The sequence below is a fragment of the Larus michahellis genome, chromosome 6 (assembly GCF_964199755.1).
Source record: "Larus michahellis chromosome 6, bLarMic1.1, whole genome shotgun sequence".
NCBI classification, from domain to species: domain Eukaryota; kingdom Metazoa; phylum Chordata; class Aves; order Charadriiformes; family Laridae; genus Larus; species Larus michahellis.
In genome coordinates, this window is record NC_133901.1 from 60,392,157 (window position 1) to 60,415,799 (window position 23,643).

At 45.6% G+C, this 23,643-nt stretch overlaps 1 protein-coding gene across 1 annotated transcript in view; it reads left to right on the plus strand.

Moving 5' to 3' along the window:
- The first annotated feature begins 487 nt into the window (after positions 1-487).
- SORCS3 (sortilin related VPS10 domain containing receptor 3) overlaps positions 488-23,643 on the plus strand; it is a 303,634-nt gene continuing 280,478 nt past the window's right edge. Inside the window, exon 1 of the mRNA XM_074591880.1 lies at positions 488-1,627. Coding sequence (XP_074447981.1) covers positions 1,025-1,627 — 603 coding nt within the window. The 5' untranslated portion in view covers positions 488-1,024. The remainder of the gene's footprint in view (positions 1,628-23,643) is intronic.

Genomic DNA, 23,643 nt, shown 5'->3' on the forward strand with positions numbered 1-23,643 from the left:
CTGCGCTGCCATGACCTAAAGAAATAGATCTCCCTCGCTCCTTCTCCCGATACGGTCCCGAGATGCTGCTGCAGTGAGCTGCCTGCCGATAGTGCCCTTTCTTGGTTTTTCGCCCCCCAAATAAATCCTGCTAGTCTCCCTTCCTGGACGGTGGCAAGGTTGCTGGGATTCCCACGCGGGTTCCCACGGCCGGGAGGCGCCGCTCGGGACGGGCACGTCCACATGCCCGGAGCCGGTTCTGGAGCGGTGCCGCTGGATGGCCGAGTCCGTGGGTACGCTGTTACACGCGGGGGGTCACCCCGGAGCTGCTCATCCCAGCTGCGTTGCCTTACGCCCCTTACCCACATGCAGCCTTTGTGCATACACATGCCTGCGTACATACAGGGTGAGGAATACCTACGCTGCTGTAAATACGAGTACATGTAAATATACATCATGAGAAACAGTGAATGACGGCTGCTTTGTCTCAGGCAGGAGCACACATACCAAATCAGGAGAACGGGCTGGGTGATGCTCCAGCTGATTCGGCGCGGCGCGGTGTCCCGCTCCCGCCCCCGGCCCCGCTCCCGGCCCCCGGCGGCGCGGCGCAGCGCGGCTGGTGACTCGGTGGTGTATTTCAGCGGCGGCGGCGGCTTGGCAAGGCTTGGGGCTCCTCCCCCCGTGTGGTGTTACCCTCTCACTTGATCAAATCCTTGAACGTGAACAGTTTCACTGAAAAGCACTTTTCAAAAAAAAAAAAAAAAAAATTCCACCAACAGTAAGGAACAGAATCCAACTACCGGGGAGAGAGTTTTTTTTCTTTTTTCCTTCTTTTTTTTCCTTTTTTTTTTTTCCTGGTCATCGTCTCAGAGGCTGAGAAAGGGGGAAGAGAAAGAAGGAGAGCGCGAGAAAGAGGAGCCTTTTGCGAATAATAATTATTATAATTAGAATCCGGCCCCTTTCTCCTTAAAAAAAAAAAAGCGCCCTAAACGCAGCGCCTCGTCCCCCCTCCCTCTCCAAGCCCCCCGACTCGCTCCGCAAAGGCATGGAGAAGGGGACTAACTGCTTTCCGACCTGCCACACCGTTTTTCTCGCCTGGACATGGCTCTTACTTCTCTGTTGGTGTTGCACCGGCGCCGAAATAACTTGCAGACCCTGCTCGTCTCCATCGCCCTCCTGGCCGTCCTCCTCGTCTCGCCTTAGGCAGGAGCAGCGACAGCCACCGCCGCTGCCGGGAGGATTACGGAGCTGGCCGGGCGGCCGAACGCGGGGCTCGGCCGGGGCGGTGGCCGCCGCGGAGCCGCTGCCGGGCGGGGAGCCGGGGGGCCGTGCGGGGCCGCGGGGAGCGACGCTCCGTTCGGCGGGGGCGGGCGGCGGCGCGCCCGGGGGCCGGGGCCCGGCGACAGCGCGGAGCCGGAGGAGCAGCGAGGGGCGGCGGGCGCTGCCGGCGGGCGGCGGCCGGGGGTTGCCCGCGGCCGAGGGGCAGCGCGGCGGCGGCCGGGCTCAGCCCCGCGGGCCGCCGGAAGAGGGGAGAGCGCCGCGGCTGCGAGGGGCAGAGGAGCTGAGGCTGAGCAGCACCACCTTCGCGCTCACGGGGGATGCGGCGCACAACCAAGCCATGGTGCACTGGTCCGGGCACAACAGCAGCGTGAGTATCGACCCGACCCGGCTGGGCTCGGCGGGGAGGGAGCCCTGTGCCCACCCGCGGGGCGGGATGGTGCCGGGGGTGCGGGGAGGAGAGGGGCGCTTGGCGGGCACCTTGCTCTTTTTGCCAGCGGGAGGGGGAGACACGGCGCGATGGCCGCAGGAAAAAAAAAAAAAGAGAAAAGTTTTGCTGGGGAAAGATGAAGGAGAATGGGAACACCTTCCTCCCTCCCTCCCCCGAAAGTGGAGCTGTGATTGCTGGGGTAGCGCCGTCGGAGCGCCGCCAAAGGGGCCGGGCTGGCCGGAGCCTTCTCCCTTGCGCAGGGAAGACCCCCGGCTCCCCGCTCCAGTCTATCCCATGTGCCTGCACAGCTGGGTCCCCCCCTCTGTGTCTCAGCATATGTAATATACACCTCGGCACGCTTCGCTGCCAGTGTGTGAGGGGATGAATGATGTCCAGTGGTGGTGGAAAAGCCCTCCTGCTCTCCGCTCTGCCTGCTGGCGACGAGAGAGCTCCCGTTAATTCATTAAGGGGTGGAAAGCCCCACAGCACGTTGGGGGACTGAAAGGAGGCAGGTAGAGCAAGCATCCGTGAAAAGTTTATTAAAAATCGATGACATCTCATGCATTTTCCCTGAAGTCAAAAATAATGCGTAGCTGAGGTGTCCCTGAAAGTCTGTGGGACTGTGTGTGGGGTGTCCCAGAAGCCCACACACCGTCATGCTGCGATAATGCAGGGCCCTCCCTCGCACCCAGCTTTGCAATGCCCGGCAGATGGCTGTGGACAGAACTTCAATTTTCTTTTAACTTGATATCAGAAATACTATTTCCACTCTGATATAAAGTCTGAGAACAGGTGTAATTTAAAGGACTCTAAGAAACCTTTTTGTCTGGTGACAATATTTCCATTATTCTGATTATTATAGCTTGTCACTGCCGTGAAAATGCCTCTTTTATTGGTTTCCCACTGTTGGAAATGGGCATAAAGCAATTAACAGCATAAAACAGATTGGCTGGATTTTCAGATACATTCTTCATGAAACTGATTAGTCATGAAAAGGCAAATTGTCTGTCTGTCTATCTAGCTGTGCATCAGCTATAGCTTCATAATGTGCAATTCATCCACCTCTATTTTTTTGACTGGAAGTTGTTTTTTCTCTATTTATTATTACTTAGGCAATAATTCTGACAGCAATGTGGATGTTACTTTGATTTAACCATTTTTAAAGGCAGTTGTGTTTCCCAGACATGAATTCCACTCTCATTAGAGATGAAAGCAAACATTCAAGAGAAAACAGCTGCACGGTATATTTTAACACTACACTTGTCTCTAGGATTATTTATTTTTAATATAATACGGCATGTAATGAAGAAAACAATCTATATGCCCTCTCTTTTGTTTCATTTTGGTGCTGAATTGAGGGGTGTTAAGCAAAAGCAGCTAAAATCCAACCCCCCCCATTCCTTCCTAGCATGGATTTCCAGTAGTTTTGAGTATTTCTGGTTAAAGTGGCAGAGAAAACTAATTCTGTAGGCATTTGCAGGGGAAAGAAAGGTTATTTTTTTGAAAGTGCAGGTCAGAAAGTGATTTTCACAAAATTCTCCCTCCTTCCTCGGTTTCTTTTGCAGCAATATCCCATTTAAATAACTAGTTTCCTTTATTCTTTAACTCCAGGTGACTGAGAAAGGTAATAAAGGAAAACGTCTTGATTGTTCACGACTTTCCATTAAGATTTTGCACCTCAAGATACCATGTATTGAAAGCTTCCAACTCAAAAGCACAAGCAAAAGCAAAAGACCGGTGTTTATTGCGAGTGTGGTGTTTGTAGGAAGGAAAAGCAAAAGCATGTTAATAAATATTAGTGTTATCTTTTCATGATTTTTCCGATATGAGGTTTAGCATCTGGAGACTTTTTCTGTCCTGTCTCTTGGAGAAAGCACACTGCATTTAGTGATTAATTGGATTTTTAAAAAGCACTGTAGAGGGAAAGTTAAATGCTTGGACCTGGGTCCTTTCATTTATTAGCAGAGAAGGCTGAATCCGATGCCTGTTCTTCTGCTGCAGTTCAGTTTTTACCTAATTCTACTGTTGGGGTGGCTGTGGCACAGGAACGCCAAGCAACTTGCCCAAGGTCACTCAGGGAAATACTGTGGCTTCTTTTGCCACCATGTTGGTTCCCAGTCTTTCACCTCAAAGTATCTATTTTCTTAGGTCACAGCAGATGTAAAGCAGCAGGAAGGTGTATTGAAAATGGACAAAAGATATTAACTCGTGTCATGATTATGCCAGATGACCTAGGAGAGCAGGTAGGACATGTCTGGATGCTATTGTTTTCAGGCTACCAAAGCAGTAAAGAGGTGTACAGCTTGCTTTTACCAATTCCACGTTACTTGAACAGACTTCAAAACCTAAGCTTTTGTCACTTATGATTAATTAAAAACATGATCAATCAAATTTCGTGCAATGAAGCAGTATATTTCAAATCAGGCGTTAGTGGCGGGGGACTCCTAACAACTGGATTGATTTGCAAAGAAGAGGAAAGGATGGTAATAAAAACCAGGTTTTTACTGGGATGTATAGATCTACATACATTCCACAAAAGGGAGATCTTTGCAGCTGCTGCATGTCCTGTTACCTAGAATGTTAAAAACCTTCTGTGTTTTTTTTTTTTTATTATTTTATTATCATTTTAAGAGCAACTCTCCCTCCGTCTTCTACCCCCCCTTTCTTCCACATCCCTCAAAGCTCAATTTAATTTATTAAAAGATAATCCCTTCCAGGCAACAAACTTTTGTTTTCTCCATTTGCAGATAGTGAGGTCAGGATTAGGATAGAGGCAAAAGGCTGGTGAGATTGGGGAATTTGGGTTCTCTGCTTTGTCCTGCCCAGAGGCTTTTTCTGTGACCTTAGGAAAGACAATTAACCTCTCTGGATCTTCTCTTCCATGTTAAATGAGGATAGTACTACTTAGCTACCACAAAGTGGTGGTGTGGAGCAAAATTCATTTCTGCTTTGTACAATACCTGAAGATCTTCAAGTGGAAATTGTTAGGAAAATGCAAAAAAAACTACTCTGTGTAGAAATGAGATTTGTATTCTTGGGAAGGGGACTTGGCTTAATTCAGTGGGTCTGATATTAGAAAAAGGAGACTTGTACTTGGGCTTCAAGTATCAGTCTGCGCTAATAGAAGCATTTATTGAGCAAGGTCACTGAAGCTCTTGAGGGACCTAGTAGAGATCAGATAAAATGTTTTCGTGCTAAGACTTTTCTGAAGGAAAGAGAATTTTAGTGAAAACTACTATTGTTCCCAGAAGATCTGCGAGCCATTCTTTTTTGAAAGCTATTCCTCTCTGAACACACGCTGTGTACAAATGTACCATTCGTAAGCAGTTGTATCCTCTGCACTTGTTTTCCCTCTCTCTGGATGGTTATGTTATTGCATGAAATTTTTCCTCGTTCTGCTCACCAGATGGTCTCTCCAACCTTCCTGTGAAGATGACCTGATTCCTCAGATTGTCTTTTCTTCCTTCCTCTCTCCCTGATTTCTAGGATAAGGATCTGCAAAAATAAGTAGCATCACCTTTAATGCTGTTACAGCTTCAAATCTCACTATCTTGTTTCTTGACAATAGTTTCTTCAAGAGATTTCAACAAGCTACAGTGGATGAGACACACTCAGATTGTTCTCCTGATATAATCACTGGTGGAATGGTAAATGGGGACTGTTGTCATTAGGTTTCAGAGTTGTCGCTCTGATGAATGTAGCTGTTTATAGGAAGTACTTAATTCTGTCCATGCTTTTTCTACAATGGAAGTGGTCTTGTGGGCATTTTTTTTCAATATAAGAAGCAAAGGTGCACATTTTTAGCTTTCTTTTAACCGCTAGAAGACATTTTCAATCCATTGCCTATGGAGAAGAGTCAGCTTATGATCGTAGCGTACTTTAGCTATCCCACAAGTATGTGCCCTTGCCTTTCTAGTAACCGCAGGCAAACTTCAGACATAAAGATGCAGAAATGCACTATAATGCCACCATAAAAGCAGGAGAGGGCATTTGTCTAAGGCATGTGCAAAATTGCAAGTTCCTATATGATCCTAGGGGTTGGATTTTTCATGCTATATGAAAAATGTCAGCAGTGCATATTTATCTCAGTGCAGTGCAAAAGATAAACCTGCAGAAGTATGGTGTGTCTAAGTGATATAGCTGGCGCTTGTGCAGACCACACAACTGCATTGATGACTATAGTGTGATCCAGGCTTTGAAAGCTGGGGAAGGCAGGGTGAGAGCTGGTGAGAGACTGGACTGGGGCCTTGTTTTATCTTGTCAGCCAAGCTACGCTGTTTTGTCCAGAGATCCGGTCAGCCTGTGGCTGTCATCTCTAGAGTTAACGTGGTTGTGAGATTGACTCCAAGACAGGGAACATGAGATGTCTTCGGGACAAGACTCTGGTAAAGAGGAGGCTAATAGTCCTACAGTAGCCTACAGCCACCTGAAGTAGAGTTAGAAAGAAGATGCAGCTTATCTTACTGGTCGAAGAGGGTATAACATACGTCAGACTGGACATTAGGAAGAGTTTATTCTCAAAGAAAGTGGTGCAGCAAGGCACCAGAAAGTTTTGGGAATCTTTGTCTTTGCAGATTTTCAAGACTCACATAGACATGATCTGATGGTAACAACCCTGCTTTGAATGGGCTTCTACGATTCTTTTCCTCTTGCTACCGCTGATCCTATTCCTTTACCCTGTGCAAGCTCTGAGGGCTGGCAGTGAAAATCAGGTTGTACAAGTTCTCTCAGCAAAGCCTATCTCTTCCGGGAATGATTCTTCTGAATGCCGTTGGCAGTGTTCTGGTGTGATCTGCTAATGTACTGGTGGTTTGATGCTGAGACATTACTCACTCCCATGGCGAATTACAAGCTGGGGAGGCTGATGGGCTTGCTGTGTGCCAGGTAGTTTTTCATTAAGATGCCTAGCAATGCAGTGTGTGATGGGCAGAGCGAAGTGGGCAATATTTGCAATTCCAAGTAGACTGCTGTGCTTGGAAGGGAGGAAGGGGAGAAAAGGAACCTTTAGGCAGGCAATGCTGCATGTAGTTGTCAGCCATGGGTAACTGCTCCAACAGTCCAGTTGAATTTCAGTCTAAAATGTTTACTCCTAGAGTGCAAGATGGTGACAGAGGAATCATATTATTTGCACCTCATTTGGTAGATATTTTAATTGCTATTCTAGACTGTTTCTTTCTCAAATGGCTTTTGGCTAGGTTGTGGTCTTATTGCCATTGAAGGTAGGCCGGCTCTCTCACAATGTCTTTATGCATTTCCACTTCTCTACTACCTTTAGTAATGAAGTTTGCCATTAAAGTCCTTCTCCAGGACTTTGACAATCCATTTTTAATTAATATTCAAATAGAAGATGGGGAAATAAAGATGAAACTCTTGTATGGCAATTGCTTTTATGGTTGTGTTGAGTCAGTAGAGCAGGCAGAAGGCATCTGGAAAATATTTTTCAGGTTATTTCTCTCCAGACTGTTTTCATCACAAAGTTAGGTCAGTATCCAGTGGATGGGCCTTGATATTGCTTGTGGATCCCGTGCAGCTGACAGATTCCCTGGGCCATTACCCTGCCTAGTGCAGCAAGCTGTTGATGTTCTTGGAGCTCAGAGCTCAGTAACAGAACTGCTCCCGTTCTAGGTGCCTGTCAGCAGTTTCCCTTCAGGCCTCAGTATTCAGACTTTTTCATGCCCAGGGATGAGGCCTGGGATTTCTGCCTAAGCTTTCACAGTGATCTAAATGCAAACAGAAACATGTGATTCTTTAATTAATTTTTTCGTGGAAAACATTCATCCAATTAGATGACAAAGTATTTTGAAAATGGGTTTGAGCAGATAACTGATGTTAGGCATGAGATTTTTTTCCCAAAAGGGAGGTGAGGTAAGACAAATGTTTTCTTAGATGCAAGGCTGTGGGAAGATGAAACTTTCTGAGAGCTTCCAAATTTATAGCTGAATTTGTAGTAGAGATTTTGTTAAAAATAAGAAAGCAGTATCGTCTAATGGGCAAAGCACAGGTTAAGGAGCAAAGATCTTTAATATCGGTTGTACTAAAGGATACTGGAAGCCGGTCTTGTAAACAGTCAGGAATTTACTTAAGTCATACCATAGTGTCATGCTCCTTAAGCTCCCTGGGTGTCTGCAGATAGAATGGAGGAGAGCAGTACATGCTTACCTGGGTCAGTGCTCTCTTACAAATCCAGATTCATTTCAGGATTGAAGGCTGAGCCTGAGCTCATGGCTGGGATTGATTCCAGGACAATTGAAAGCACCTGTCACTCACGGAGTTAAAGCTTGGGTTTGGCTGGGATCTGGTCAAGTTTATCTTCCAGTTGAGTATCTGTGTTTGAAGGTGGGGAGTCCAACTCGCCTCTAATGAAGAAGGTAAATTAAATGATCTGTTCTTTGTGAAGCATTGAATGCTGTAAATGCAGAAAGTCCCCAAAGCTGCAAAGTATTTGGTTGGATCCTTAGTGTAAATTGATGTAGGATTGATCTAGGCCAGTTTGCTGTAGTTGAGAATTCAATTTGCAGTATCCTACAGCAGTGAAAAGTGCAAGGTAAGAATGAAAAATGAGTACTGAGGCTAGGAAACATGGGGCAGTCCAGCAAGGAGACCTGTGGGCCCTTTACATTCTCTGAATTACAGCCCCAGGGCTGTGGGTGGATGAGCTGCTTTCTCTTTTGTGCGCAGCCCTCCTTCCCTCTCTCTTGGCTCTGGGAGGTGGGAGTTTGACCCACACTGTAAGCCATGCTGGAGACTGATCTGGTGACGTACTTGGCAGAACCCAACAGGAATTTTCAGCTGAAATAACACTTAGTTGGAAAATACTGCTTTGCTGAGGCCACACCTCTGCATGCAAGTTTCTTGGTTTGCTTAAACTCCCTGCAAGAATCCAAGGCAAACAATTTCCCAGATCCTAACTTCCCCTTAATGTCCAGGAAAAAGTGCAGCATCATTGTTAATGTTTCCTTGATGCAAAAAGAAGGACAGGGCAGTATTTCCCTTCCTGCCTTTATGGGGTGTTGTGAGACTGAAGGAACTGAATAAAGTTTGCTGCATGTTTGAAGAGTGTGACTGTGTGGGTGTTAAACATATTTGATAAATAATCTGCTATGGAAATTTTAGGGTCAGTTCCTAGCCCTTGTGGCCAGCAGAGTCCCAGCGTACAATAAAAATCAGAAAAGATTAATGCTGAATAATCAAACCTCTCTTCCCCCCCCCCCCCTCCCCCTCCCTCTCAGTCCTGGAGGAGACTCAATTGCTCTCCCACTGAAATGAGTGACGAAATTCTCTTGTTCAAGGAGGGTCCCTGGCACCGGGGCTGTCATGCTGTTTTCTCCCCTTCGTATTCAGATATGCGACACAAACGCTAGCCAGGCAGATCTGCAGAGCACTACAGGGCCGCTGTGCCCAAAATAGCATCACTTTTAATTAGCTTCAGCGTGATTTGGACACCCTGGGGTGCAGGCTGCAGGAAAGGGTGCGGGGTTGCTGGTGTGTGAAAAGCAGAGCTGGGCGCTAGAGGGAGCGTGGGCATTTGCTAAAGGAAGGAAAATGCTGCAACGGGTGGGGAGGGGAGCTGGGGCCCGGGAAACGCACGCTGGAAAGACAGACGCTGCTGAAATATTGATATGAAAACCCGCTTGGAGTCATTGACTCCGTGAAACTCCTGCTGTCTGGGGTTCCCTCTGCGAGAGAGGAAAATAGTCTTAGCGTGCACTCGGCCGTGGCAGAGCATCTCACCCCCCTCACAGCTGGTACTTTTCTCCCTTTTGCGTTGTCTCTAATTGCTGCCAGGCTTTTTTTTTTTCTGAAGATGGGAGTCCCAATGCCGGGGTCTCTCATCTGCTCCGGTCCCCTCCAGCCTAAGTCTTGTGCCTGTAAAAGCACCAGCATCCCCCCAGCAGCTGCCAGCGGTGCTGCTCGGTGGGGAGGAGGGATGTTATTAAGCTTTACAGTGCCAGGAAGCAGTAATCTGAATCTTGGCTGCTCCTGACTGAGGCAGCCTGTGCCCTCCGTCTCCTCAACGGCCGTGCCCTGTTTTGTCTCTGGGACTAGCCCCTGAGATAGCTGTTGATAGAACTTCTCCCTCTCCTACACTGGTTATAACTGGTAGGTGAGGGCAAGGGCGTTGCGCTTCACTGCCTCTGTCCCTGATGCCTGGTCTGCAGAGGATACGCTTGTCCTGACAGGTCCCTGCCGCTTGGGACTGCACAATATTTTGATCAACTTGAGCATCTTGCACAAGTCTTAGTATTTCTCTTCCTTCTCTTTCTTGTGAGTGTAGGGGGACAGAAGGGACTGGAATTCATCCCAGCCACTGCACATGGGGACAAAATAACATTTCTTCCTGGGAAGAGTGGTTGCACTTACTGGTGTCCTTGGGACTAAAATGGATATTTGGGACTTGGAAAAACTAGGACTGAGCCACAGCAAATCACTTAGGCCAACGTTGGGCTAAAGGCCTCAGGATCCTAGAAGCAACTGCTTTGATACTGCTTCAGCCACTATGGCAGCCTATAACATATGGGTACTGCTGGTACATTTTCAGTGGACAGTGATGCTGCTGCTATGCTCCAGAAATGTGTTGAGTCTCTTGTGGGGATTTGGTAGAGGACTCCAGTGAAGCACAGAGCTCCTACTGACTTTCAAGGCAGAGAAAAAAGCATGTGTTGAGTTCAGATATGCTTCCTGGGGGTACCAGAGGAGAGCAGGCTGTGCAAGCAGACTGCCTTTGTGGTTTTTGGACTTGCCATTGTGCCTAATGGGGGTGTACATTGCCCCATGCCTTGGCTTCCCTGTCTACAAGGAAGAGTTAGCTTACATGCAGGGCTGTTGCCGAGGCTTAAAATGGATAGATATTTGCAAAAGTTGTTGAGTGGAAGAGAATGTATAAAACATGATTATTTAGCTCTTGCCAAAAGTGCCTTAGGCTCTCATGGGTGCAGGGAGGAAGGAGTGGGAGCTCTAATTGGTTGTTAGCCTTTCCCTGCCGTTTGTGTCTGATTGGAAAATCCCCCCCAGCTGTGATCAATACCATCAGGTGCAGGCTAACAGGGCTGCCTGTCTGCAGTCCTTGCCTCTTTCAGAAGACTGGGGGGGAATTCTTTCTGCACAAGGTAGGGGCATGGATGTCTGTGTATTTGTGGGCATTTCTCTGTTTTAGGCTTCCTGTCCTTTACCGCCAAATCCTGCCAATTTTGTGCTTACAGGGTGATAGACATAAGTGTATTTACAAAGCTCTTATGCTGCCTATTTCAGCTGTGTATTTCAAAGGCCACTAAAAGGAAGGTCAGTAGTATCAATCTTATTAGGGTTTTTTTTCTGAGTGGGGTTTTTTTTCTGTTTTTGAGAAACTGAGGCACCTGTGAGAGGAGGGATCTGCTCTGAGTTGTGCTGCTGATCAGAACTAAAGTTGGCAATTTTCTGATTCCTGTCCCTTATTGATATGGCTCCTTAGTGACAAAGGACTTATTTTACTTCCTCTGCCACAGCTCAGTTGCTGGGTGTATTTTCTTTTTAAAAGAGATTGCAGGAAAGAAAGGAAAAATAGGTGAGAAGAGGAGCTAAGGGGGAAGAACAGGACTCTCATTAATAGAAAAGTAGAGCATGCTCAGCTAAAATCATTAACAGATTGATCAAGTTAAAGCACTGCAAAGTTCTGGTTGAAAGTGATTTAAGAGCGTCTTTGTCTGCTGTTCTAATCCCCTTACCAGCATGGCTTCCCAGATTGAGTTATTACAAATAGCAGCTCCTTTTGAGCTAGATGAGAATTGACGTGGTGACACTGCGGGAGCCATGACTTTGGGTTCCTATTGGAAATACAGAGACAGGAGAGGGGTCATATCTGTCTGCTGAGGGGGCTGGAAGCTGGGTCTGAGTTATGTGGCTTGCTTGTAGTGGATGGGAATAATTTAGGCTGGTAGTCATAGCAGGGCACATGTTGGTCTGTGTGCCTGTTTGTGCAATCTTGTTCATGGGATAACGTAGTAGGATGCAACGTTCAAGGGTCTTGTTAGGTGTCTTAAGGTGTCTTCCCCACCCTTTGTATTACGCTTCACAACCCAAGGGGAAATGCCTCTGTCGCACGCCAGGTGCAGGTGAAGGACTCCTGATGAGCCAGGGCAATTAAAACTTCATCCTGCCTTCTCGAATGGGGCCTGAGCTGGGTTTCACTGTGTCAGTCTACTGCAAGGTGGAGGGCTGGGGCAGCATGCGAAGGATAACGTCCCTGTTCTGCCGCTCACGGTGTTTTTCTAGCTTTGCTCCCAATCAGCAAAATGTTGGTAGAGTTTGGCGCTATAGCGGGTGTGTGGATGGGGGTGCAGAAGGGTATCTGGGGGCTGGACTCCTACTGTCTGAACTGGCATGAACTCTGTGTTTGCAGTGGGACAGGGATTTTGTTCTGTTTGGGTATCAAAATCCTGGTGCAAGGCAATATACTGGTGAGCCTGCGTGTAAAGGAGCATGGTGACCTCATGCATGGGAAGCCTTGCTCGCGGGTGGCAGAGGCAGACCTGCCTATCAGGCAGGAGGTTTCTGAAACCTGTGTTTGCCATCTAACTTGAAAAAAGGCTTGCCCATGAGATGGTGAGATTGCAAATCAATATGATAGCCATGCTACTTGAGAGAACAGTTATTTTAGAAGAGAGAGGATCTTTATCCAAGTGTACTTTGGCAACTATTGCAGCAACACCAGAAGAATGCCCCATGCAGTCACAGTGTCCATATCAGGTGTTACAGAGATATAATAGAGGTGGTTCAACTTTCATTGGCCAGACTTTTCTGTGTAGCTGAGTCTTAAACAGAAGGGCTTTCAGAAAAGCATGGGATATGGAATATGGAAGAGGAAGATCTGGCCAGGGGATCCCAACAGATTATGATTTCTGCTGAGTGTTTTTGAGGCTCTGCCCCAGTAGCTGCACTGAACACTTAATTATCTGGGCTCTGAGAGCTGTCTGCTCTCCAACAGACCATAAAACGGGTAAAATGCCTAGTCATTTTGTTAAGCAACAGAAGTTAGCCATCACTTATCGCTTGCCCTTTCAGGACTCTTCTCTCTCTGGTCTTCTTTCATCTCAGTCCTGATCCCTCATTCTGTTGCCCATTTGGAGGAGTAAGTAGTGGCACATGGTGTACTTGGCTGAGCATTCCAGGTGTACTGGAGGGCCGGCTGTGGTCTATACATTGATCAGCCAGAGCCCCGCCAGCTATGAGAGTGGACACTGGTTATGGCCAAATGATTATGGTTCAGGCCAAATATTATTTTGGGACCTTCTTCTTCACTCAGCTGAATTTAGAGGAACTCCCTGTCTCTGTGACCTTTTTTCCCCTGTTGAATTCCGTTCAAATTGGTCGACTCCAAATTTATCCCTACCATGCTAACGCACAGACAACATGGTCTGTTTTGTCCAAAGCTGAAACTGTTTCTTTTTGAAGGCAACCTAAAACACAGCTACAGCCTCAGCACTGAGAAGGCTTTAATTTACTTAATTAACATTGTTCGCAGTTGTTCTTTTCCAGCCTGCCTGGGAACTCTGTTCCTTTAATCAAAAGGCAACATTTCTGGCAGTGTAGCATTCTCAGTTTGCTTGTACTGCATCTCTTTGTTGCAGGCTCAATTCTACCCTCCCTTGCTTTTAATTAATTTAAGATTATCTTCATTACTTGTTCCTAGCTCACATGCTACAGGTAACAAAGCCTGCCTTTCTGAGTTGCTCTGAGGTTTTGTTCTGGTGGCTCTTCGCTTTCTGTGTGCTTTAATTTTATTTACTTATTTATTTTTAATTTGTGCTTCCTGTAGTGCCACTGGAAACAGGCAATAAACTGAATTGGGGATAAGGTGTCTTGGTGGAAACTCGCAGAAAGGGGAGAGAAGCAGGTCTAACTCCAGCACTGAAGAATGAGATCAAGTGTTAGATGGTAAAATAAAATATTGGATCATTTGAGAATGCTGCCTCTCCTGTAAAATGGGAGATTCTTATCTTCTTCCCCAAAGACAAAGGTTGACAGTCAGGAAAGTCACTGACTACTGGAGGCTGTTCTCAGACTGGGGCCTGAATAAGCTGCAGAGATTTCTTCATGTGCTTATCCTAGGGGAGACAAAGGCGAGAGGCAAGAGCCGATCCATGGAATGTGTGAGGACACAGGAGTGAGTTGAGATGTGTGTGAAAGCGTGCAGTGCTGCTGCTTCTGTTTCACAGCTCATGGGAAACACCTTGTCTGACACTGTGCATTCTTACCTATGAGGGTTGTCTGTAACGTTTATTGCCCTTGGTAGCTAACAGGTTTATCAGTACAAAACTTGTTATGCCTGTGTTTATCAAAATGAACTGTGTTTGGGCACTAGAGAGGAGGACAGGAAGGGACAGTTTTGTTTTTACATCTTTTAAAATCCCTTTTCAATCACTGTGTGCTTATTTAAAACAAAAAAAAAGTGTTTTAGAAATGTAGAAGATATTATGGCTGTGTTTACATGTGTGTAAGGATATGTGACCTGATAACTCTAGAACTGGGTATACAACTATTTAACTAGATAAAAATGTAAGTACCATGTAACCAGAGATGATTTGGGGTCGAAGACTGGTTCTGCCTGCTTTTCCTCCATTCCCTCTCTATACCTTCCTGCTATCATTCATGTGCTCTGATCCCTTTATATGGGATTGCAGGTCCCTTCCTTCTCCTGCTCTTGCCTTTGGGCAGTGGCAGTGACTCATATAGCCTCTGGTATGAGTCAGGAGTGAAGGTTTTCTTCTGTGCCTGGCATGGTTGGATCTTGGCAGCCCTCACTTATACACCAAGTTCCATATGTTGAACATGGTTGTTCATGTGCTGCATTTGGAGCTCTCATAAAGTATGCATCCTCCCTGGGTTCAGTTCCACTCTGGTCTCCTATGCAGATCTAGCTGATGAGGAGGTGGGAGGGAATGGTAGCAAGGTGAAAAAGAACTGGCAGTTAGTTGGGGTCTGTCCTTGCAACCTGTTCTGTCCTGAGCTAAAAGAATTTTTTCAGAAAATGCCCATGGAGTTGTAGGATTTTGAGAGATAAATAGAAAACTGTGCTTAATGGTAAGCATTTGGGAACAAGAAAGGCTTTTTTTTTTTTTTTCCCCCCCTCAGGTGTGTGTAGCACATCTTGCACAAATCTTTGTCTTTAAAGGATGCCGTATATAATACAGGTGGTATAACCGTGTTGTTTGTTTTTACCTGCGTATATGGAATTTGAACTCCCTGACGAGGAGGCAGTGTGGGCATTCTCTGCCAGCCTGTTCCTATGGACCACAAATGATGAGTGGTGATGGGGAAGATGTGGCCTTTTCTGTTGTTTCTGTCTTTTTGCCACTGGCCTGTGCAAGTCTCTGGGGTGGCACGCTGGTCAGTTTTTGCTCACTTTCCCCCTCCTGAATGTGGGGCCAGAAGATGTTTTGCTCATGTGTGATAGTCCCCTGTGGTGAATTCCTGCTGACAGTGCTGGCTACAGGGAAGCTGGTACCTAGTTCAGGTTCATTCTTTATTTAAATGCTCTCCCTCCAGAGGCAGGCCGGTACTTGACTTGTACTGATGCGTTTTCCTTGTGCATCCTTCTGCTATGCCCAGGGCAGGGACAGAACATAATGAAAGGAATTAGCGCCACAAGAAAAAAAAAAAAGTAGTTCCCTGGGCAAGACACAGACAACTACTGGGAACTTAAGCAGTATTTTGATCCTGTGCTGCTTTACGTCTAAGTCTAACCCCCCTGGGAGAGAAGGGAGGAAAGCGATTATTTGGAGTCGGTGTGCAAGTGTCTGGGACACGGTCAATTCAGGTTAGATGTGCCATGGCTGAATGATATTTGGAGTTGTCTCAGACAAGGACTGGGCAGAGAAATGCTGTCGGGAGGCTTTTCTCCTACTTATTTAGGTCGATAGAGTTGAATGGGTCATTCTCACCTGCCAGGGTGCATAAATTACTGTCCTGCAAGCTAAAGCTTTAGACCAGTGGTCAAATGGTCTGTTCCGCCATTAACTGAAGGGAGAGGAAGGATGTCAGTAAATTACCCTTTTAAGGGATACTCTTCAGCTGATGTTCATGGTCCAAAATCTGCTCTGGTTTATGGCAAATTTATGCAGGTGTTGCTCCAATAGAGCTTGATTTATACTAGTGCGAACAGGACCCTAATGTGAATATTTCTGTGTGCAGCCTTAGTTTTGCCAGTGTGGGTCTTCATGTATAATCTCCTTGGTTTTGTGCCCTTGATTATTTTTTTTTATTATTATTACTGGGTTTTCTTTTCCATTATCCTGAGCTTGGGATGGTGGAAATGAGTTGCCTGATTGTGGGGGACATGACTAAGTCTGCAACTTGGCGGTCAAAGATTGAGGTATTGCCACAGTGTGGGCAAGTATTTTTCTGCCTGTTTTGCATTAATGGGAAACTTGGATGTTCAGGTGCAAATCTGCCGGAGTGCACTAGCGTGTGCCTGTGTTGCTGGCATTAGCAATACAAACACTGATGTTCATTGGACACTTCAGGGTGAGAATTGCTGAGTTGGACTTGCCAAGTCTCTCTTCTTTTGGAATATTTCTAATGAAAACTTCAGTGTGAAAATGTATCCTAAATGCTAGTGTGCTGGTTCTGGGAAAAGGCGGGTGTCCATTCCTAGTGCACACAGTATCCCTCAAAGAGTTTCAGGCAACTGCATGCTCTCAGTTCACTGCTTTGCTAAATATCTTCCCTGCTTATGAGGGTGCGTTGCTTTGAGAGGTCACAACCACCTTTCTGAGGAAGTTGGAGGGAAGGAACAGTTTGTAATAAAGTAGCAGAACAGACTTAAAATTGTGCTGTACTGTAGCCTTGAGCTGGGATTGCAGACTGTTCTGCACTTGCTGGAGAAACAGCTGCTGTGAGGAAATTTTTTTTATTTTTGGCTGGGTAGATAAATAGTACACAGACTTGGCCAGACAGCCCAAGTGTTGTGAGCGATCCCTTTGCCAGACTGGAAATGTTGTTCTGGATCCTCACACTTCTGCTTGGAGTGACTTGTCACTGGAACCCTCTGGTCTCTTTTGCTCTCTCTTTAATGAAACTGCTGTGCTTGGTTTAAATTCTTGGTATTGTAAAAAACGCTTGCCTTGATAAGGACCCTAGTTTGATGAAGCAATGGCTTCTGTCAGAGCAGCATGTTTTATTTCAAGGGCTTATTTTTCATCTTCCTGATGCTGGAGTAGGACAACAATAACACCTTCAAGGTCAGTGTTGATACGCTGATGGAGTGCCAGCAAGATGAGAATTAGATGCACGTGCCTTCCCCTTCTCTGACTGCTGGTGGGCTTGGACAGGATGGAATTTGAAAGCCTCTTCCATTCTGCATGGCTGTGCTTCAGCCTGTGTTTCGTAACAGAGAGCAACCAGAAAAGCGTTAATGCTATGATAAATTACCAACTGTCACAAGCCATTGAGCTGCATGGTGAAGCAGAGGGTTGTCTCTTGAAGGGGCTGAGCAATCCAGGAATACAGTCCTTTAGTAGTAGGTGTTAATGATAATGAGGGCTTCAACTGCAAAGTTCCACCAAGCAGTGTCCAAACAGCATGTCAAACAAAAATGAGGCTTCTTTACTGCCTTGGGAGACCATCCTGGCTTGTGATGTGGCATATTTTCTTGCTGCTTTGCTCATTGCCTGAGCTCTGAATCACTTTTCCAAGTTCCCATGTTCTCTAGCCATACTATGCTGGTCTTTCGCTGGTCCTGGGTTTAGGTTCCCCACTAGCTGAAGTCCTGCTGGCTCATCTGAGGACTGCAGCCAGTGCTTTATAGGGTCTTGGAGAAAGCCTAGAGAAATCATCTGAGCTTTGAGTCAGGAGTTAAGGCTCCTTAGCTCTTGAGGCTGAATGACTTAAAGCACAAATAGACAGTGCAGTAAAGGTGGTATATTTATTAGAGCAAGTTCCCATTAACTCTTATCCTTGACAGGTTAAATATCTCTAGCTGTTCCTGTCTGTTGTTGTACACGATCTGATTCAAAGCCAGTGAATTCTTTGCATTTCTATTGAGTTTAATGGGATTTGGACATGTGCCCAGGAACATAAGATCAGATGTGCTGGGTAAGACCAAAAGTCCATCTATTCCCAATGTCACATATCTGACATTGCTCAGGAGCACAGCTGTATCTGACGTTGAATTGTATCTGGCATATCTAGGGTATATCTGGAATCCAGCATGCGTAGTACACAGGGCTCGCAAATAACTTACTGCTCAGCTTGGTGTTTTCGAGTGTGTGGGGGGTGGTTGATAGAAGGGAAATAATTTGGGCTTAATCCCTAACCCCCATCTCCTCCCTGACGGGTCTATCCAGATTCTGTCTCGGACCAAGCACAGACTCATTCTGATTTTAAAAAAGACCACAATACACACAACCAACCAAGAAAACCCCACATCTCCCTAATTTTTAAGGAATTATTTAAAGGATTTTTTTTTTTATAGAAAAGCTGAGATTTTTATTTTAAAAGGTTAAAACAAAACATTTATAATTATATACTTATAAACGCAAGTTCAGCAAAATTTAGGAGATATAAAATATGCTGGCCTTATTAGGTTGCTATTTTACGGTAAAAAATCACGCTTAAAAATACTACTCCCTCTGATTTTCTGCGCTATGCTGTGTCTTGGTATAAAGTTGGGGAAAAGAATGTCGCAGTGTTTCTGTGCTCTTGTTGGAGGAAAGCAGTGAGCTCCATGGATAAAAATAGAGATTACAGTGTCTGATACAGGCCCCACTAGTAAGTTGCTTTGTTTTAATTATAGGAATTACCTCGCGGACGTCAGTGTGTCAGTCAGCAGGGTGGATGCTTACATGCTGTTCTGGAGGTGGCCAGAAAGTAACAGTTACTTTAGAGAGTGTATTTTTTTTGTGGCTTTTTTTTTTTTGTGGAAGAAGTTTTTCAACTGAAAAATTCAAACTGAAAAGTGTATGTGTGTGTAGTCATTTGGTTTTTTTTTTTTGTTGTTTTTAAATATGGGTTTGGTAACATTTTTCCTAATAAGAGGAGATGACAAAAGCTAAAATCAAACTCCCTCTTCTTCGTCCTTCTTAGAAACTCACTAGTTTGTGGCTGGCTCGGTTGGGAGGTTGGTGTGTTTCAGAGTGGAGGGGGAGTCGCGCTTCAGATCTAGATCACTTGGTCCTGTTTCTGAGATCCAAGAAAATATTTTGGCAAATGCTTTCATTTTACTTAAAGGGCTGGATTATTTTTTTTTTTCTTTTTACCCTAAAGTTAAGTTGCAACTGAAATGGAGTCATGAGTGCCTTTGGAGGCGATGGGGTAGAGCTCAAGTGTGTGTTACTTGTGTGCGATGCAGAAATATATACAAGCTCATCTTTTAGCCTTTACATTAACCACTGACAAGCTGTTTCTCTCTGTGCCTCAGTTTCCCCACCTGTTAGAGGAGCCTGACCTCCTTTGCAAAGCCCTTTGAGACTTACTGATGAAAAGCACTGGATAAGCACTGTTATCTGTAGCTATGGGCAGCTGAGGCTTGCACTAAGATGCTTTTTCTTTCTCCTTCCTGCAGAGAATCAGGTGTTGGCCACTGTTCAAGGCAGGCAATAAATGCAAACCATTCTATTGCATTTTTCCAATCTTAATTTTCTGGGGTTGCATAAACAGAATAACGAAATTGTTAGACTTGTGGCTTCTTTGGTTGTGATCCCATCAGTCTGCAGGGGGTTGTAGTTTAAGAGCTGCTGCACAGATGTTCCAGTTGAATTCAATTTATGGTTTGCTTTTTGAAACGTAATTTCATTTCTAAATGTAGGAACTGTATGGAGCTGGAGATTTGTCCTGGTGTTAGGAGGAGAGTCCTACTCTGATTATTTAAAATGAATTAGTTCTGATGAAATATTTAGCCTTTAAACAACACATTTAATACAGTGAATTGCATTTTATTTATTAATGGCTGTTGCAATGAGATTTGGAGAGGAGTTCTGCTAAAATGCACTGTTGTGATATTGCAAAATATAGTAATGACTATAATATTTTCTTGAATTATTAATATCCACTGTGCCTACAGAACTACATAAGTGTCAGATTTCAAAATTGTTTTTATCCAAACGGTGATATGTGGGCATTGTTTTGCTTTTCTTGACAGTTTTTCAAATAGGTTTTTTGTTTTGCTTTGTTTTTTTAATTAAAGGGACAAAATGAAAGCAGGAAGGACAGTCAGGTGTTGCCACTGTTTAACTGAACTCTTCTCATTATCAGAGCACCCCGAGGAAATGTGTCGAAGATTGTTTCTTTCTGCCAGAGCCAGGTCTTTTTGCAAAGACAGATACCGTGTAGTGGAAGGATCGCAGTTAAAGGGAAAGGTGTGTGGGAAAGCCAGGTGCAGGGCTGACTGAGACCACTGCTTGTTTAGCAAAACACCCTTGTCTTACTGCTACCTTCCCTACTGCCAACGGGCATATTTGTCCACTTCATCCATCCCTTGGTGGCTATGGTCAAAGAAAGCTGGGCAGAGCACTCTTAATTTCTGTGAACCATATTTTCCTCCGCTAGGACAGATGCTAATCTGTCAGAGGTTTGGCTTCCAGCCAGTGACCCTGCTCGGTTCGATTTGTGGCTGTGGCCCTGTGAGTGATGGCAAATTCTGCCAGCTGGGCCCCAGTGCCCACCTCAGGAGGGATGCTCCTTAACTATTGCATTCCACGTGGTGCCCAGGGAGCTCCTGGGTGTTGACTGGATCATGCTTAGCCTGGTGTGGGAGCGTGATGATTTTGGTGTTGGTTTCCCCCAAGCATAGTTGTGTCCCATGCTAATGAACACTTTCAGACAAACTCAGGCCTGGTTTAGGAGACAGGATAGCACAAGGATGTTTCCTTTTGGCACCTTGTCTTGGGGAGGAAGGAATTTTAGCCAGATGTGCCCTAATGTGCCAAGTGATCTCTGCAAATGGGCCCTGGCCTCTATTATTTTCTAATATGGGCATAGCAAATGAAGAGGAAAAAGTGATACGAAGGTAAAGGTCTCCCTACGGTTTAGCCATTGTTTTTCCACTATTCCCTTTGAATGGAGTAGAAGTTGTCTGAAGTCTCCCTGGAGTTTATTTGGGGCCTATAATACCAGTACAGGATGGTGAAGATGTGGGAATACACCAAAGATTTCCCTTACCACCTAAAACTGCTGCTCTGGAAGCATCCAGTTAAGCCACTTGTCCAGTTACCCCTTGCTATTGTGTGACTTTCTGGGTTGCCAAGCAACTGGGAAAAGCTTGCAAGACATACTTATTAATTACTGGTAACCAGTGCATTTTCCCCCTCTTACCAGCATCTTTCCTATTTTATTTAATTTTCAAACTGAAGCTGTCTATCCAAAGGAAGTCTTTCTGGATATTTGGGTGTATTCTGCTGCACTTTGAAAGATGTAATTCATGAGTCTGCATCTGGAGATGTTCTATTTGGTCCGGCTGGGAGGGAGTTAACTTTTCCTATAGCAGCCTTCATAGTGCTGTGCTTTGTATTTGTAGCTAGAAGGGTGTTGATAACACACTAATGTTTCAGCTATTGCTTGGAGAAGGAGATTCAAGTAGAAAGAAGGGTAAAGTGCTGTTAGCATTCTGGGCTTTATGGAATAGAGATCTTGAGGATAAACTCCCAGCTGCATGTCTTAGAGTAGAAATCTTTAAGATGATCCAACAGTTTGCAATAAACAACTTGGACGTGCCCAAAGTCATCTGGATTAGGATGACCAGCTTTCTTAACTTTAGGAGCCAAATGTCTAAATCTTTGTTTAGGAGCCAAAGGATATGGATTGCAGAGAACTGATGGGCAAGGGAGCTCTGGACTTCATCTGAAGGCAGTCAATTGCATCACTTTTTGCAGGCTCCACCATGGGATGATGTTGGACTTTGTGTGCAGCTCTTGGAGCTAGTGAAGTCAAGAGAGTAGTTCTGAAGAAGATAAGGCAAAAGCAGTGGGAGCAAGGGCAAAATAAGTTCAGGGTTACATACGAATCCCAGGAGGATTGTTAAAACTTTTCCTTTATTAGCTGTTTTCTGTCATCTCATATTTGATAATGCTGCTCCTACTCTTTGGCTTCTAGAGAACACACTTGAGTCTTTCAGCAGAGCTATGTTTGTGCAAACTGAAGAACTAGTCTTAAAATTGCATCTAGCATTGAACTGTGCCAAAAGTGTACTAAGTGGTAGTAATGCTAAAATGAATAAATACACCACCTTAACCTCGTTAAGAGAGACAGAACAGGAGCTTGCTTGCACACAGAACAGGAGCTTGCTTGGATGCGGAGAAGATGCATCTAATTGTGGTGGAAGCATCAAGCTTAGCAGAGAAAGGAAAGATGGCCTTGTCTTCCAGTGGTCGAGTCTGTGGAGGAATTGGGGACTGGTCCTGAGCAGAATTTGTCAGCCTCCATGGGTGTGCTTGTCTGTCCCCTGCCTCTTTGTCTACCACAATTGCAACGAAATGATGGGAATAGGGAGGAGACATCCAAGCTTGCCTGGGAGCTGGTGAGAATCAAGTTTGAATGGGACTGGGTCTTCTTTCTCCGAAGTTCAACATACTTGGCAGATTTGCTGTCAACAGCCAGCACAGGCATCTTCTCTCCCTTGGGCCAGACAAGCCCTTCAGTTAGGGACCAGTGTGGTTAGCAGAAAGCAGTGGGATTGCATCAGCAAGAGACACCTGATGGAAAAGGCAATTAGTAGCAGGCAAAAATAGCTTCAGTTGTGAATATTGACAGGTAGCAGTTAATTCTGGGTGGATGGAGGGAGATGTATGTCCAAAACAGCTCCTTTGAACTCTGAAGCACAAGCCTGCTACTTGCAAGCTCCAACTGGGGCTGGCTGTAAATTTTGACAACAACGTAACTAAACAAAAGTTGTCATGTTTTAATGTCCTGGTTCTGTCAGGGATAGGGTTAATTTTCCCCAGGATCTGTCAGGGGATGCAGGTATTCCATCCCATGAGAGCCATGCCCAGTCTGTAGCCGGGAGCTGGCTGGGGGAGGGGGTGGGAAGTCGAGGTTTGGAGTAGGCTGGGGCATCCTGGGTCCTGTCGGTGAGCAGTGGTACAGTGATCATGTTAGTAAATTCCTCTGTCAGTGTTATTGTTGTTGTTTTCCTGTTCCCTTTGCTGTTCTGTTACCAACTGCCTTTGCCTCAACCCACAAGTTTTGCCTTTTTCTTCCAATTCTCCCCCACGACTGTGGGGGGACTGAGGGAGCAGCTGCCTGGTTCTTTGTTGCCATCTGATGATAAACCACAACAATGTTCTGAATTCTCCAATTAGTAGAGAGACAGAGGCTGATCGTGCATTGTATTTCTGCATGTGGACTGGATAGGTTGGGAAAACCTGGGGCTTGGGGCCCCAAAAAAAGAGGAGGCTGTTCAAAGAAGGGTTCCTGAAAAGAAGCAGTTTTGAAAGAAGGTGGTGAAAATCCTGCCTGGAGGGAAGATCTTCCCCACATTCTGCATCTTGGAGATGAGGAAGATGTGTGGAGATGGAGGCTGGGGCATGCCCAGAGACCTTGCTGGTAATGCCCAAGACATTGTGAGCAGTAGCAGAACACAAACAGACATGAGTTTGCCTTCCCTCTTCAGACCGGACCAGCTGTGACCTCCTTGCAGGAAGGGAAGTGAAGATCCAGTGAATGGTGAGCAAGTGAGAATGTGTGAGGTAATCAAGTAGGATAATCACTGGTTCTTAAGTAAATGTGAGTATCTAAATCCACTATGGGTTGTGGTGTACTCTGTCTTGCCTGTGATAGGGTGGAAACAGAAAGCAAGTTGATCCAGAGGATGTTCTTCCCACCCTTTTGGGGGTGACTATATGTAGCTAGGCACTCTCAAGGATGGCATAAACAGCAGTGCGTGAGCAGAAAGACTCTGCTTCTCCAAGCACCTTGGGAGTGTTTGTGGGGTCTCTCTGCTGTAAGATGGAGGGACTGAATCACTTTCTCTCCCAGAATGGTGGCCCCTG